General features: G+C 42.3%; 1 protein-coding gene across 1 annotated transcript; it reads left to right on the top strand.

Annotated features, from left to right (window-relative positions):
* Positions 1 to 52: 52 nt before the first annotated feature.
* MMP27 (matrix metallopeptidase 27) lies at positions 53 to 14,522 on the top strand. The gene is made up of 10 exons (XM_042906513.1): positions 53 to 3,157; positions 3,965 to 4,203; positions 5,294 to 5,442; positions 5,532 to 5,660; positions 8,599 to 8,760; positions 8,936 to 9,056; positions 10,340 to 10,470; positions 11,520 to 11,679; positions 12,682 to 12,785; positions 13,991 to 14,522. The coding sequence occupies exons 1-10, from the start codon at positions 3,056 to 3,058 to the stop codon at positions 14,224 to 14,226; spliced, it is 1,533 nt and encodes a 510-aa protein (XP_042762447.1). The 5' UTR covers positions 53 to 3,055; the 3' UTR covers positions 14,227 to 14,522.
* The last annotated feature ends 3,103 nt before the right edge of the window (positions 14,523 to 17,625 follow it).

The raw sequence follows: 17,625 nt of genomic DNA, 5'->3' as shown, positions 1-17,625 counted from the left end.
GACCTGAGACAAAATGGAGACTCGAGCGCTTAATCAACCGAGTCACCCAGAACAGAGTATTTCATTTTTAACATTAGAGTCCATTTCAGACTATCATATTTCCTAAGACTTCTTACGTCTGTTTTTTCAGGCATGGAGGTAGGCGCTTCCTCTCAGAACACCTGCTTGTTGCGCTAACTAGTTATGAGAGGTTCTTGGCCCACCTATACATTTTTGAGAGCAGAACTGAGTTCCTTGTTATTTCTTTAACCATATTTCACAGAGTCCTAGGAAGTGAACAGCTATAGGAAGTGAAACAAAGAATTCCAAAATTGCTTCTCATTTTATAGTTCTCTTCTGGACAATATGTGGTATTTTCTGGCTGTTAAACTGAAGTTAACCTAAGAGCTGCCAGAATCTGAGCTTAGAACTTAATGCGGTTATTTTTTTATCTCCTTTAAATTTCTTTGAAACCAAAGCCCAAGTCCAGATGTTGCTGCAATTAATTCACTGGGGACGTGGTCCCAGGAAGCAAGAGTGGGGAGGCAGGCAGCCTGAGGTGGACGAGAAAAGCCAGTACAAATACGTGTGATCAAGTTTCCTACGATGGGCATTCTGGGCTCGATTCCAGCTGGACCCCCCGAGAAGCCAACCCAATCCCTTTTAACTGTTCACATCTCGAAGGGCTGGGAGGCTGGCGCACTCCTCCTTCACTTCCCTCCCGCACAGGCGGCTCCTGGATGTCATGTGCCCTGGGAACTAAGCAGAAAGGGTCCCAGAGACATCTCCTACATCTGTTGGTGGGAGCTTAAAACGATGGGAAATTGGAGAAGTCTTCTCTGGAGAGATGTAACAGCCCAAGAAGGAAGCTTTATAGATTGTGACACTGTAGAAATCTCCAGGTGGCACATGTTGCTAACAGCCTACGTGACCTTTCTCCGCCTCCTAAGACCCCACTTGGATTGGAGGCAGCAACGCATTCAGCTAAAAGACCAGATGCCATGGTCTTTATAGCCACATGGGGCCAGTGTTTCACGTCTTGCCAAAATGCATAAGCAGATTATTGCATGGGCTTCTCGAAAGAGACGGGGACCCTCCTTTCTCTGCCATCCTCCTTCCTGCTCCCTGTAATGCGGACGCAATGGTCGGAGCCTACGCAGCTGCCTGGACCACGGAGCGCTGCACGGAGAGAGAAGTGTCCTGATGTGGATGCTGCCTGCGTCCTCGGGGTGGGGACTTGTCAGACAGGTCCTGCCCTTCCCAACCCGGACTGCTGCTACGTGAACGAGAAATAACTTTTATTTTATGAATCATCTGTCACCTTGAGTTCTCGTATGTTCAACCAAATCTTAGCCCAACTAATGCATCACACGAAGTGTCTGGCGCACACCCCACCTCCCCGCAGGGAGGGTCATCGGTTCGTAAGTCCTGGCCGTGCTCCCAGAGCCTCCCGGCCGCTCTCTGCTCTCTCGTTCTTGAATAGATGGCACAGCACAAAGGATCCAAACACGGGAGAACATTTTCCAGTGTTAAACACAGACAGCCAGAAAGAAACGTTGAAGAAACAGAGGCAATTCTGGGAGTAAAAGAAGATGTCAAAATAAACTTAAAAATACTATAAGTTCTCAAAAGATAAGCCATATTTTACATCCAAACACCACTTAAAAATGTGAGAAAAAGAAAGAGTAAGTAAAATATTCAGAGAACATTGGAAACTAAAAATACAGCTGAAATAAGAAACATAATTGTTGGGCTGGGAAATAATGTTGACAGAAAACGGTAGTAGATATATTAGGAGCAAAGAGATTCAATCCAAGAGGTCCGATAGATATATGGATTCCAGAACGAGGAAGGAAAATCGGGTTGGAAGAAACTATCAAATAACATAGGAAAGTGCCCTTGAGGTTTTCATAATGACAGAACTGCTTACGCCCAGCAATGTTAACGCAAAAAATAAAAGAGAAAAAAAGAAAAGAAAAAAGGAAAACCACATCAAAAGACATCATTATGAAATTTTAGGATATCTGCATAAAGAGAATATTTCCAACATTTTTCAGAAGCAAAAATATCAAGAATCAGAACAAAAGACTCCCCAGCAACAATAGCACATTCTAGAAAACAAGGGAAGACTACCTTCCACGTTCGAAAGAAAATTTATTTCAGCCTGAAATTCTACAGACACACCCTCGATCAAGTGTCAGGATAGAGTGAGGGACATTCTGAGGCATGAAAAGATTCCAAACATTCATTTTCCTTGCACTCTTTCTTAGACCAACCACCCCCATCTCGCTTGGCTGTCTACACATATATTTGCTCCCATTGGCCAGATTTCCTGCGCTTCATTTCTGCTGTGCTACCTGCTTCCTATGGCCTCCCTCCACACATCCTCTCTGGGGTTCAAATCCTACCCATTCTTCAAGATGCAGCGGAAGCCCCACCTGCCTGTTGCAGCCAGGACCTCCATTAACCGCGACCCACTCCCCCTACCCTTCTCAAGCTCTGGAATCTTCCCTGTACATTTTGCCACTTGCCTGTGTCTGGCATTCACGTCTGTGTATGTCTGAATTCTCCAACGAGATTGGAACAGTATCTTCTTCATGCTTCCATTTATGGTGACGGGCAAATACAGGTGCCCAACGAACATGTGAAGTTTGTCCTAGTTAATTAGGGTAATCTGATTCCTGAGTCCCGTGTCCTTTCACGACCCCTTTCTATCCAAGATATTCGGAAGGTTCGTTCAAAAGAAAATTATAAACTCTCAAGAATTTCGAACATAGGAAAACCTCCCAACTTCACAAGGACAAAAGTAACTTGGAGGCCGACTTGGTGTTCTATTCAATTCAGTAACGAGCAATGATTGTGTTTACTAAAAAAAAAAAAAAAACAACTGCAGATCATGATTGCAAAATCAAGTCAACCTAAGGGGAAAAAAAAGCATATCATGACACATTTCATGGCAAGTGGTCCTTGCCTGTTACGAATTAAATAACGATACAAGCCAATTCATGCCACGTCTCACTGTTGTTTTCTAAATTCTGTGGCAACAGAGACAGGCTTCAACTGAAAAGAGAGAGGAATGAAGAGCCTTCTGCTTCTGTTTTTGCTCTGTGTAACATTTTCCTCTGCGTTTCCTACAGCCCGAAAGATGGACCCTGAGGAGAACATGCACCTGGCACAGGTACTGTCTCCATAAATGTTGATGTCGGCTATCTGTAAAAAATGAATTGTACCGATTGTCTTGGAACCTAAAAAGACAGCACATTCCTCCAAAAGATTCCTGTACTTTCCCCCAGCTCCAAGGACACCAAGTAACCGTGTGCGGGGTGGGATGGGGGTGGGGAAGGAGATTTGCCACCATTTCTCATGACGGTTCCAAGTAAAGACAGAGGGAGGAGCAAGAGGGTGGCCCTGGGAGAAATGGACATCTCTGTACAACCACGGGGGCCCAGCTCTAACTCTAGACCGCTTACCCCCATATGCATGAAAAAGACATTGCCTTGGACATTACCTCTAAAGATCAGTCCTGTGAATTTGCCATGTTTGGTTACATTAATTAAATTTGCCAAATGAAAAACCACGTATCTCTTCTAGAATTTGTCCCAAGGAAACAAAATTTATAGGGAGTATAAGTGAAAGTAACAGCAGAAATGGGTAAGATGTGTGGTCATTTACCAAGCAGAAGAAGCTGATCGTCCTCTGTGGGGATTTGGAGCATGACAGGCTGTGTGCTTTGGAAGGTTCTGGTCGCACACAGCTCGGCCACTTCTTGAAAATGGAAAACACAGGGTGACTCTCTCCTTCCTTCCTTTCTTCTTTCCCCGTCTGGCTCCTTCCTTCCCTGGCTCCTTATTTCTTTCTCCCCCCACCCCCCACCACTGCCCAAAAGGGTTTCAGGCAATTTTGTTTTATCCTGAGATACAGATCTGCTGTCTTGTAGTCTGTGCCTTTTTTTTTTTTTTTTTTTTTTTTTTGTCTCCTTGGCCAGGCATATCTCAACCAGTTCTACTCTCTTGAAATAGAAGGGAGTCATCTTGTTCAAAGCAAGAACAGGACTCTCATAGATGGCAAAATTCGGGAAATGCAAGCATTTTTTGGATTGACAGTGACTGGACAGCTGGACTCAAACACTCTTGCAATCATGACGACACCCAGGTGTGGCGTGCCTGATGTGGGTCAGTATGGCTACACTCTCCCGGGGTGGAGGAGACACAACCTCACATACAGGTAATGACTCCGCCGACTCACTTCCCCCTAAGCCAAGACCTTGGGGTATAATGTGCGAGGAACAATAACAATACGAGTTTATTCTACCAAGCACCTGCTAGGTACCTGGCCCTTCCCAGATGTCACTTATATCAATTCTCCCCACAAAACTGGGACGTCGGCACCACTCTGAGGACCACCTCAAACAGAGACACTGAAACAGAAGGTTGTTTGCCATAGTCAGTCTTACCAGCAGACTGGCTCTGACAGATTTGCTTTTGTCTCTGGCCTCGGCTGCTTCCTTGGCGGGACCAGAAGCACCGCCATCTGATTGCAGATGGCTGAAGGTGCAGGTGGAGTATGATCAGGAGAGAATGGGAGGAGCCTGGGGCACAGCCAGTTCATGTCACGGGTGGGTTAGAGCCTTCGGGTCTCAGATGGACCCCGGTGTGAAGTACGGACTTTGCCCTCAGGCATGTCGAGGAAAGGGGGCTGCTCATTGGCAGGAAGAGGATGAAGCGTGCTTCTGACATGAGTCAGTGGCCTTGACTTTGCTCTAGGGCCCTCTTGATAGACCCTAGAGAGGATTAGTTCTTCCTTCACTGTATTGGGTCTTAGGAATTAAAATAAAACCAGGTTTGGCAAGATAGGGAGTATAAACAAGAGGAAAATCTTTTTCTGAGTGAGTAATTCTTTAAGGCTCTCAAGGGAGACTCTTGAGACACATGCTGAAGGCTGATTTCCACAGGCATCTGAGAAAACAAACCTCCAATCTGTTTAAAATGTTTGTGTAATACACCCATGTCCACAGCAAGCACAGACATGACATTAGTGCTCTCCCACTTCGGAGGTGATCTTAAGGACGTCATTTAACCTCTCTGAGCCCCATTTGTAAAGTGCTAGAAGACTAGCTGATCAATAGGGCAGATGGGAGGACTGGGTTGTGTAGCTTTTGTGAAAGTAGAAAAGTATGATTATGATACACGTGCAACAATAGCACAATACTAGAAGTCACTGCAGCATACAATCGATAAGAAATGATTTTCTTTGTGTCTGTGTGTGCCTATGTGCATGTGTAACCACCAATTGGTCTATTTTTGAAATTTTTAAGAATCGTAAACTACACTCCAGATATGTCACGAGCAGACGTGGACGAGGCTATCAGGAATGGCCTAGAAGTGTGGAGCAGGGTTACTCCACTAACATTCACCAAGACTTCCAGGGGGATCGCAGACATCATGATTGCCTTTAGGACCCGAGGTAAGGGTACAGCAGACAGAAAAGTATGCCTATTTTCATCTCTGGAGATTTGAAGAGGCTGACCTTCTCCCCTGTGAATTGTGTCTCAGTCCACGGTCGGTGTCCTCGTTACTTCGACGGCCCCTTGGGGGTCCTCGGCCACGCCTTCCCTCCCGGGCTGGGTCTGGGTGGAGACACTCACTTTGATGAGGATGAAAACTGGACCAAGGATGGAGCAGGTGAGTCCCATCTTCTTCCTGAACAAAAATTTTATCATTCCGCACAATCCCTGGAACGAATAGCTGTGCAATTAGTTGCTTTTTACTTCTCAATTCCACCCCCTCCCACCCCAGTTTCCCATATTCCAAGATGACATTGATGAAAGTATTCAGTATCCTTTCAGACAGTTGTGCTTGTACAGGTCAGGGCCTTATCCACACAACACGCTCCCAAAGTTGCTCGTCCTGCTGTGATCAGCGCATTCTTCTTGTGCTCATACATCCATTCATACACTCACAACGCCTGAAGGTCCACTATGTGCCTGGAACTGTGCAAGGCATCGGACGGACCACAAAGTTGTACTAGAAAGTTTCCAGCCCTTCAGAGGTCATGATGTTGTGTGGTGCGAGGCCCAGACCACATAACCACCCCACAAGGCACAGTGTGCTGTGTGTTATACCGATAGTAGAAGTCATCTGTGGCTTCCAGATTGAAGAAGACTCTAGGGAGGTGGTCATCTTGAGTTAGTCATCGAAGGATGGCGCGTGAGTTCATGGCCTGTACAAGGTCTATTTAAAAGCATGAACTTCCTTCCTGCGAAGGAAGTTGACCCTAATCTTTACATTCAAACTATTCCTTCAGAGCAACTGTGTTGGTTTTATTTCTTCAAAACACCTGCCTGGTACTAAAATAAGAAATATTTTATTACTTTTCAAACAAACACTAAAACTTTACTGCAGAAAACGTGCGTGCATCCAACAAAGGAGCAGTTCTCCGTAAACTCTCAGATTCTCCCCGTTGTTTTCTGTCATTGACTCCAGTCGCCTTGGTCTGGTGTCTGGTTTCCAGGGTCCCAGGAGAGCAAGGCTATGGCTCTCTTTATGTGTGGTATACAAGATCACAGTTCAGTCCTGACCAAGTAACTGCAGATAGTCTGTGGGTCAATTTCATAGTTTGTTCAAATCAGCACATGATAGATGCAGCACATGTTTGGTAAATGAAGTCAATCAAAAATCCCTTACTCCACACCCACTATGATACAAATGGAGTAAATGTTAGTGTGCAAGACACAGACCCTGCCCTTCAGGGGTTTACAGTCTAGGGGACACACACTGTCAACTGGCAATTAAAATCAGTCTGACCAACACTGAGATAGAAGAAACAATGGCAATGTAGTAGGAGCATGTAAAAGAAATTTGAACCCAAACACAGAGGTCAGGGGAGGAAGTGATACCAAGCCTGCACTGAAGGCTAAGCAGGAACTCAGAAAGCAAAGTGGCATAGAGAGTGTTCTGGACAGAATAACCCAACCAACTCATGTACCAGGATTGTGGCAGAAGGCCAGGCTGAAATGGTGAATGGGACACAGACAACATAGTGTCTGAAAAACCAGGAGAAAGGTTTGGAATTCATTGAGATGACCTGAGTGTGAGTTATCTTTTCAATGAGTCACTCGTCCCGTCTTGTCCAAAAGCATACCCAGTGACACTGCCAGCCAGATAAGAGGTGCCAGCAAAGGCCAGAGCACAAAAGCATGAAGAACCATAAGAGAATTCTTGACCGGTCCAGGTTTGTTTTGTGCAAACATCATTGGACAAGGCTCCATCATAGAAGGCTCAGCCTTTTCTTTAGGATCCATAGGCTTGATTGCAAGTCCAAGGACAGTGTTATCTTTAGAACCTTACAGACCAGTGGGAGAGACAGCAGGATAAAAAGGCAATTTCACCATGCATGGAGAGCCCTCTAGTATGGGGAAGTACGGGGGATGGGGGGTGATGCATTGTGCAGGAGCTCATCTAAACATTCTTTCATGCAAACACCTGGAGATCCAGCAACCATGATTAAGCACCTGCTACTGATAGGTAGTTTAGTAACCACCAGTAGTAAAAGGCTGTTAAGACACAGTCCCTGCACTGAAAGTTTGCTTCATGCAGTCCTGTATGTGCTATGACACAATTAAACACTGAGTCTATGGAAACACTGGATAGTAGGTGGAGGGATAAGAGAAACCTCATGAAGGAGATGACTCTAGTGGGGCTTCCTGAGCAACAAGTAGGAGAGCTAGGCAAACAGAGGATGGGGGAGATAATATTCTGGGTAGACAGAATGTAGGTGGTAAAATACAGAGATTTGAAGAAACATGCCCGGGGGGCTCAGTCGGTTAAGCATGTGACTCTGGATTTCAGCTCAGGTCGTGATCTCATGGATCATGATTGAGCCCCGTGGCCCCCCTCCAAGTAAACATTTAAATAACTTTTAAAAATAAGGACTATGGCACAAATGAGACATGCAAATGATTCAGTATGGTTAGCTCATGAAATATGAAATAAAATGTGAGGCCGGAAAAAAGGCAGGGACTAGATCATAAATGGCCATTTAAGATCTTTGGACTTGATCCAACAGCAGCAGGGAACCTCTGAAGGATACAAGTAGGAGATACGTGATCCCATACAGTGTAGCCCAGCAACAAACAAAAACTGGTGGCTTCTGTTTTTTTAAGTTTATTTATTTATTTTGAGACAGAGAGTGTGCGTGTGTGCACATGGTGGGAGGAGAAGAGAGAAGGGTAGGGAGAGAATCTCAAGCAGGTTCCGTGCTGTCAGTGCGGAGCCCAAGGTGGGTCTTGAACCCAACTGTGAAGTCATGATCTGAGCCGAAATCAAGAGTTAGATGCTTAACTGACTGAGCCACCAGGCGCCCCTCTATTTTCTACATAGGGTCCATTTCTGATACTCTTGCTTCCTGCCATGTACTTGCTCTGGGTCATATCTCTCCATGATATGACTAATACCAATTACTCGTATGGAAACATTTCCCAGATACATCATAGTGCATATGAGAATTATCCCCACAATGGCAAGCCTTTTCTTCTTTCCCCTCAGTTACTTCCTAGTCTCAGATGTAACCCTTCTCCTTTTGGTTGACCCATATACCTATGTTTTTCCTGTTTTTGTTAAGGATTCAACTTATTTCTTGTGGCGGCTCATGAATTTGGCCATGCACTGGGGCTCTCGCACTCCAATGATCAGACAGCTTTGATGTTCCCAAATTATGTCTCCCTGGATCCTAACAAATACCCGCTTTCTCAGGATGATATCAACGGAATCCAATCCATCTATGGTGAGCAACATCATAAATCTGAATATACGTGAACTAAATAGGAAGCTTTCCAGAAGGGAAGTGAAAAAATCACTTCTTGAAATATCACCATGAAGAAAATACTTGAGTAAGATCCTTCTGTAGGTATTTCCACACGCCTTCTTAATTCACTGTGGTGTTTCTTTTCTCATCAAAGGGAGTCTACCTAAGGCATCTGCTAAGCCAAAGGAACCCACTGTCCCCCATGCCTGTGACCCTGATTTGACTTTTGATGCTATCACCACTTTGCGCAGAGAAGTAATGTTCTTTAAAGGCAGGTAAACCCTTTCCCTTAAACACCTCAACTTCCTGTGAATATTTTTCTTTCCAAGAGATTTGGGGATGAAGAGAGAATCACAGATAGTGAGAACACATTCCTCCTCCTTTACATTTTATAACTGCCCATAGCACTTGAATGTTTTATGATGTGTATTTATCTCTTGCTTGTTTGGTAAGTTAATTTTTAAGTGTTCGTAAGCATTTTTTTTTTCATTGCCTTTGTATAAGAAGGTGTGGTAGAGTCACTTCCAGAGACTTCTTAGCTCAAATAGTACACCAGTCTCAGCGGTGCTGAAGCTGACCTATACCATTTCAGGAGCCAATCGTTAAATTTTGGGGACTTTTGCAAACCACTTCACCTCACTTTGGTAGCTTGAAACTGCCCATGGTTGGAGTATTTACCCCCTGGAAATCACCAAATGATAAAAATTAGGTCTTTTTCCTACTTAGGGAGGCAGTTGTTCACACTGTCTGAGTAGACCATTCCTTAATGTTGCCTCAGTGTGGTGGCTATAGTAGGAAATCTCTCCTCTCTTCTCTTCTCTTCTCTCTCTCTCTCTCTCTCTCTCTCTCTCTCTCGCCGTGCTTAACTTACTGGACTTGAATTGCAACACAGTAAGTCAGCTGTGTGTACCGTGACTGTATTTCCAGACCAAGCATTGGGACATAGACCATCTCACAAGGGTATGGGCACAATGGCAGAGTATCTGAGATCTGTCAGCCTCCACCCACAACTACACAGCACTCAGATGACATGCTCCTCACAGCAGAAGCTGCAGCCACCTGGGGGTCTCAGGGAGGGATCACCAGTGTGGGAAGGGAAACAGAATGTCAGGGCTTTGTGGGTCTCCTTCGTAGACTCAGAGCTTTACAGCCAGAGGGGAACATCTGAGAAAATACCATAGCATGCACTGATAACATTTCTTCATTCTAGCAAACATCAGACCCATGAGTTCCTCTTAGAATGCTTGGTGTTGCCTTCAAATCTTGAGTATTGCTGCTTTGGCAAAAATGAGGCCATTGATCTGTCAGAATTGACATTTCTGTGGGTAGGTTGCTACTCTAAGCACCCAGGAGAGTGGGCACAAAGGCATGTCCTGACCTTGACCGTCCAAAGGGTAGAACTGAGCCCACACCCACCTAAATTTGCCAAGGAAAATTGTGTTCATGCTCTAAATTACCTGATGAGAATGCTAGCCAGTTAAATAAGAGACCAGCCTAGGTTTACAGTGTTTTCACTGCAGTATAGGCTGCATGTGTAAAGTGGTTTTGTTTCACACAGGCACGTATGGAGGATCTATTATGACATCACTGACGTTGAATTTGAACTAATCTCTTCGTTCTGGCCATTGCTGCCAACGGATATTCAAGCTGCATATGAGAACCCCAAAGATAAGATTCTAGTTTTTAAAGGTAACGTTGCCCATCACGGTTTGTGTCTCTGGATGCCTGAACTGGTCAGTGGCTTTTCTGGTACCAGGAACATAATATTCATGCACGGGCCAAAGGGAGAGTGCTTCTGCCGTGACGTTGGGTTCCTGTTGTAAAGAAAAACTACCCAGGGGTTCTCGGTGACTGTGAAGACAAACATCATCCCAATTGCACGGGAGCTAAAAGAAACCTGCATGATAAAAACTAAAAACTATCTTTTTTCTACCAAATGAAGGTAACCCACTTCCCTTTTATATTCCCTTTCCACTACAGTCGCCAGATTTGGCAAATAACAGCACAAGATTACTTGAATTTCAGATAAAACACATAATGTTTTTAGTAGAAGTATGTCCCTTGCAGTATTTTGAATATACTTTTACCAAAAATTAGTCACTGTTTTTAAAAAAAAATTTTTTTAACATTTATTTATTTTTGAGGGACAGAGTGCTAGTTGAGGAGGGGCAGAGAGAGGAGACACAGAATCCGAAACAGGCTCCAGGCGCTGAGCTAGATGTCAGCATAGAGCCCAACACGGGGCTCAAACCCACGAACCATGAGATCCTGACCTGAGCTGAAGTTGGACGCTTAACCGACTGAGCCACCCAGGCGCCCCCAATTAGTCGCTGTTTATTTGCAATTCAAATTTAACTGGAATCTTATATTTAATTCAGCATTGCTACTTTTCATCTGGATTTCATCAGATTACTTGCCTTTGAGAATCCTTGGAGGCTGAAATTTAGGAGAACATGTGCAAACATAGTTGTCAGAGTTAGAGAAATGATCAATACAGTGAAACCAGTTGACATGCACACTCACGTGCATGAACACTATTAACTGTAGATGGATGTTATTTGTGTAAAACTAACGATTAAAGCAGCTCATGAAAGCAGTAAGAATAAATGGAGACATAAGATCACTAAATCTCTAGGCATTGAGCCTGAGAGATGACACATTCATTATTTTCAAACTGCTTTGGACAGCTCTTTTTCCCTCTAGGAAATGGATAAGATATTCACGTCCTCTCTTCCTAGATGACAACTTCTGGATGATCAGAGGATATGCAGTCTTGCCAGATTATCCCAAATCGATCCATACACTTGGCTTCCCAAGACATGTGAAGAAAATCGATGCGGCTGTCTGTGACCACAGCCTAAGAAAAACCTACTTCTTTGTGGACATCTGGTGCTGGAGGTCAGTTTACAGACAATCAACCCCTTCATTTCATTCTGCAGAAAAATATCCACATAGCCTCACTTTAACACAGGCAGAAATAGAACTCACCTAGAGGCTTCTTAAAGCCAATTATGTGGGTGGCTGACATTCACCAAACAAAAGAGTGTGTCAGTGAGTCTGAAGATCTTTCTCCAACTTAAAAAAAAATAAATAAAGATAAGATGAAATAATAAAGCTTGTGAAGCCAACCAAATTGCCAATAACACAAACATATCTAGTGAAAACCTGTGAAAGCTCCAAGCTGAGTCCTTATTTGTTTTTTTTTTTTTGTTTGTTTGTTTGTTTGTTTTGTTTTAATTCCGGCTTCCACACATCACCCTGTGCACATCACAGCAGGTGCAATCCTTAATCCCCGTCACCTCTTCTCCCATCCCCCACCCACCGCCCCTCCCCTGGTGAACACCAGTATGTTCTCTGTAGTTATGAGTCTGGTTTTGTGGGCCCATACGTTGATTTAATAGTTCCCCAGCACAGCATCATTCTGCCTAATGATGTGGCTTTTATCCCTCATCTTTTCTTGTTTTCAAGACAATATAAAAGATTCAGCCAAACATAATTTTTGATATATTTTTAATTATAATTATTTTCAGAAAGAGAGAGAGAGAGAGCTGGGGAGGGACAGAGAGAGAGAGAGAGAGAGAGGGAGAATCTGAAGCAGTCTCCATCCTCAGCACAGAGCCCGATGTGGGGCTCAATCCCACCACCCTGGCTGGGATCAGGACCTGAGACGAAATCAAGAGTCAGATGCTCAACCAACTGAGCCACCCAGGCGCCCCGACATGTTTTTAATTATTTTAATTGTAATTATTTATTGTAGTTATTTTAATTATTGACCTGATAGTTTTCCTTTACTAGAGGCTACTTCCTCTCCACATCCCAATTTGAGTCCAAGCAGTGAAGGATTAAGTCCTCCCCACCAAGCAAAGATCCCCTGTAAACCTTTCAAACCCATGCATCCAGGTTTGATGAAGCGACCCAAACCATGGACAAAGGGTACCCACGGAGGGTGGTGAAGTACTTCCCAGGAATTGGTCTCCGAGTTGATGCCGCCTTCCAGTATAAAGGTAAGCATCAATGCCTAACTTTTAGGATACTTGGAAGACTTTACTGGATGTGAAAGAAGGTAGCGCAGAAACGTAGGTGTTTCCATTTTAATGTAATTTTACTATTCTTTTTTTAAATTTTTTTAACGTTTATTTATTTTTGAGAGAGAGAGAGAGATATCACAAGTGGGGAAGGGGCAGAGAGAAAGGAAGACACAGAATCCGAAGCAGGCTCTAGGCCCTGAGCTGTCAGCACAGAGCCCGATGCAGGGCTCGAACTCATGAACCATGAAATCATGACCTAAGCCAAAGTCAGATACCGACCAAGCCCCCCAGGTCCCCTGTAATTTTACTATTCTGGATCGCATGTAATAATAAACTCTAACCAGGCAGACGTTCTCACAAACTGAATTAGTAAGTCCTAAATGATATTCTCTATTATACTATTTCAAATCTATGCATAAAGTACCAAAATTAACTTTACTTACCATTGATCCAAGATAGTCGCTAAAAGACACCCCCTGAAGAGTTTGAAAAGCTCTACGTGTTAAAAATGACTAAGCACATGCACTGAACAGTGACTCTCAAACTATTTAGTGCATAGTTTAACGTGCACACTTGGGGTTTGTGTGAGAAACTACAAATTCTTCAGAGTTTCCAAAAAAGATCTAGAATTGCGGGTAAGATCCAGAAATCTACAGTTTTAAATGAACCTTGCACAATTTAACGTACCATTGTAGCTGGTATATCTTCAGACTTTGACGATGAACCATAACCTAGAACGTGGAGTGAGCAGGAGTCTACATTTTTTCTGAGTGACACCATCTTTTATTGCAGATAAATCTAACATAAAACTTTAATACTTAAAATGGAGCAGAATGACTCGAGGAAAATGAGGATGTAGGGCCCAAGGCCACATCCACAGGATATGTGGCTCGCTAAGACACTGTTTTGAAACCTAGTTTGAGAACCTTTGGCATGAACCACAGTCTGGCTAGAAAGGTGGTAACTCCCTTGACATTCATGTTTCATACCTTGGCGTCTTCCTTGGGAAAATAAAAATAACGTTTTTCATGTGACAGCAGTAAAATAAAATATATCTCTATTATTGTAGAAGGTTCTTTTCTCTCCATAATGTCCAATTATTTTATTCTATACCCATTCAATTAAAAAGTGTGGAACCATTATATAGTTGTGCAAGGTAACATATGATCCCCTCTCTCTAGGATTCTTCTATTTCTTCCGTGGATCAAAGCAGTTTGAATATGACCCTAAGGCAAAGAACATTACCAGAATGATGAAAACCAATACTTGGTTTCAGTGCAAAGAACGATTAAACTCATCATCTGATTTTAGTGTCAGTGAGGAAGAAGTACACTCCGGAGGAGTAGAGATGTTTTATCGTACGAATGTAAACTTGCTTATTTTCAGTATTGTTCATGTGCTAAAAAAATATATATAGTTATCAATAAATTCATAGACCTAAAATAAACCTCAAGAGGTCTTTTCGTCTGAACTCTGCTTCACAGTGGAATAGAACTGTTGTTGAATGTAAGCTGCCCAACCTGGTTCTAAATATCTATTGCATAAAGACTCAACACATAGTTTGAGCTGCCTGATTCTTTTTACAGGAAGTTATGATGTATAAGCAAAACTCGCACTGTATCGTAAGCCTACTTTGTGTTTGTGGACTTGGATAAGTAAGCCATGTGTCTTATAATAACTAAATACTACAGACATTTATTAAACCAATCTTTAGCATCCTATTTTGTCTGGACCTTTGCAGTTGGAGAGGCCGCATAAACTGCAACCCTCGTCTGTACCCATGCTCTGAACCCACTGAGAAATAACGTTCAATCCTAAGAGCAAAATGGCACCTTTTTTACTGATAGAGCATATGTTAGCAACTGTAACTGTGGGCAAGCTAGCTTTCTAATATCAAATTCTAGAATAAGACATAGACTCAAGTCATGGGAAGAACTGGAAAGAAGCACATCCCCACAAGAATGTGAGCCCTCTATAGGCTGCATGGAGCCCAAAGAGAAAGAAAGAGGATGGAGCCACACGTGCCCAGTTTTTGCCCCCAAATTCACTAATAAATAAGTTATTCCACCTGCCAAAGAGGAGTGATCGCCTAGAGAAACCCAGGAGGTGTTACACAACAGGTGCTCCCCCAACAATTAGGAAACTAGAAGAAGCAGGAAAGTGGTGTTCCAGCCAACCACCCAAGCATAGGCCAACGCATGTAACCATTCCTTAGAGAGCTTAAAATCAGATTTTACACACACTGATCTCATGTACAAGAAATTTAGAGATTTCCTCCCTATGTTGAAAATCTATCTGTCACCTGAGCCTAAACCTATAAGTGGAAAGCTCCTGTCCTCTCTGCTACACCACTTATTTGTTGAGTTTCTAAATTCTTAATGCTTAGATTTTACCTTTACACCCTCAAAACTAAATGTTTGAATAAGCTCTTAATGAATTTTCTGACCCAGAAGATGAGAGGATGTCAGTTGAATTTGATTCTGATGAGATGATAGATTAAGCAGATACCAGCTGATAGAAAATATGCAGAGAAAATCTCAGGAATTACTACAACCACATTCCACCCCCCCAACTTGAGTTCATTGTTCCCAGGTCCCTATTAGAAAAGGATATAGAAAAGAGCTATCACATGTTCAAAATAGAAAGAAAATTTTAAGAAGTATAGCTTAATACCTAGAATATAGTAGATACGAGGCTAGTCTTGGTGAAAACTAGTGCTGGAATAATCAAATATCCATATATACAGACAAAAAGAATCTCAATCCTTACTTCACACAGTTCACAAAAATTAATTCAAAATGAACCACAGATTTCTAGTAGAAACTTAAAGCTTCTAAAACTTCTAGTAGAAATATAAAACTTCTAAAAGAAAAAAGTTTTAAAAAAATTTTTGTGGCCTTAGATTAGGCAGAGATTTTTGGATAGGGCACCAAAGGCATGAGCCATAAAAGAAAACATTGATGAATTAAATTTCATCAATATTTAAAACATTTGCTCTTCCAAAAAATATTAAAAGAATGAAAATTCAAGCCACACACTGGGAGAAAATATTTTCAAAACATGTTTCTGATAAAATACTTGTATCCTGAATATTGAAAGAATTCTTGTAATTCAAAAAGAAGAAGACAAACAGTTCAGTTTTTTAAATGAGCAACATATTTGCTTTATGAGTGGCAAATAAACACATAAAAAGATGTTCAGTATCTTAATCATTTAGGAAACACTAATTCAAACCACAGTGAGACATCACTACATACCCAACAGAATGGTTCAAATGAAAAAGGCTGAAAATACCAAGTTCTGACAAGAGATAGAGTGACTGGAACTCTCTTGGAGTTAGAATAAAAAGTTGTATAGCCACTTTGGAAACTAGCTGGGCTAATCCTTATAAAGTTAAACATTCACTTACCATGTGACCTAGAGACCCCACTCCTAAATATTTACCCAAGAAAAATGAAAACACAGTCACATAAATGGAAGTACATGAAGTTCATGATTGCTTTATTTATGAGAGCTAATACTGGAAACAACTCAAGTGTCTATCAATCGGTAAACGGGTAAAGAGTGGTACATCCAGAGAGTGTAAAACTCACATGCAACAACGTGGATGAATCTCAACAGCGTTTGGAAAATGAAAGAACCCAGACACAAAAGATTACATATCATATGATTCCTTTTATATGAAAAATTACAAAAGGCAAAACTGAAATGATAGAAGCTGATTGCTGCCTGCAGAGGCTGGAAGTAGGGGAAGGGACTGAACACAAAGGACCATAAGTGACAGAGATGTTCCATGTCATGAATATGGTGATGGTGACACTATGGAGCATATTTTTAGACACTCAGCATAAAATTAGTGAATTTTATTATATGTTAATTCTGCTTCAGTATCACTGATTTAAAAGAGTGGTGCAGGGGCGAGGGGGCTGGCGCCTGGGTGGCTCAGTTGGTTAAGCTTGGTTAAGCATCCGACTTCAGCGCAGGTCATGATCTCATGGTTCACGAGTTCGAGGCCTGCATCAGGTTCTGTGCTGACAGCTGAAAGCCTGGAGACTGTTTCGAATTCTCCCTCTCTCTCTCTCTCTCCCTCTCTCTCTCTCTCTCTGCCTCTACCCCACTCATGCTCTATCTCTTCCTTTCTGAAAAATAAATAAAAGTTAAAAAAATTTAAGAATGGTGTGGCATACTGCTTAGTGGAATCTCAGATGTTGGTCAAGCTTGTTTTGTGTCCTTGCACCTATTCTCAGATCAGTGATATATTATTTGTTATATTATATGTGTTATATATGTTATATTATATATGTTATATATATGTTATATATAGTATAATATTATATATTATATATTAAATTATAGATCCCATGATATTATAATTTGGGAATCATCAGATTTGCCTGTAGGTAGTTACTTTCTCCTTGATTTTCAAGAAAAATATTGGTCCACAGGTGAGAACAAGACACAACTATAAAAATAATCCTGTTTTAAACCCAACGGAATATCTAAAAGTACAGTTTTCCAAGGAATATATATGACTATTAGAATTATATTAAACATTTATAAGAATAACCCAGAGGTCAGATGATATCACTCAGTCTTTGAAATTGAAATATACTTGACTTCCAAACTCCTATGGGGATTCTAAGACCATCCACCAAGCAACTGGGGAGAAACCATTCTAATTCTTACTGTCCCTTGGCCAAGCCACTTCTGGGCACCCAGCCCCTGCTCCTCTGCCTGACCCCTGCCCTGTTGTGCTCTATGAGGAACCCACAATTCTATTATTTTTTTCTTTTAAGATGTAAAGCAGTGAAGCTGT

The sequence above is a fragment of the Panthera leo genome, chromosome D1 (genome assembly GCF_018350215.1).
Source record: "Panthera leo isolate Ple1 chromosome D1, P.leo_Ple1_pat1.1, whole genome shotgun sequence".
Taxonomy (NCBI): domain Eukaryota; kingdom Metazoa; phylum Chordata; class Mammalia; order Carnivora; family Felidae; genus Panthera; species Panthera leo.
This window is presented reverse-complemented; position numbering and strand designations above follow the sequence as displayed.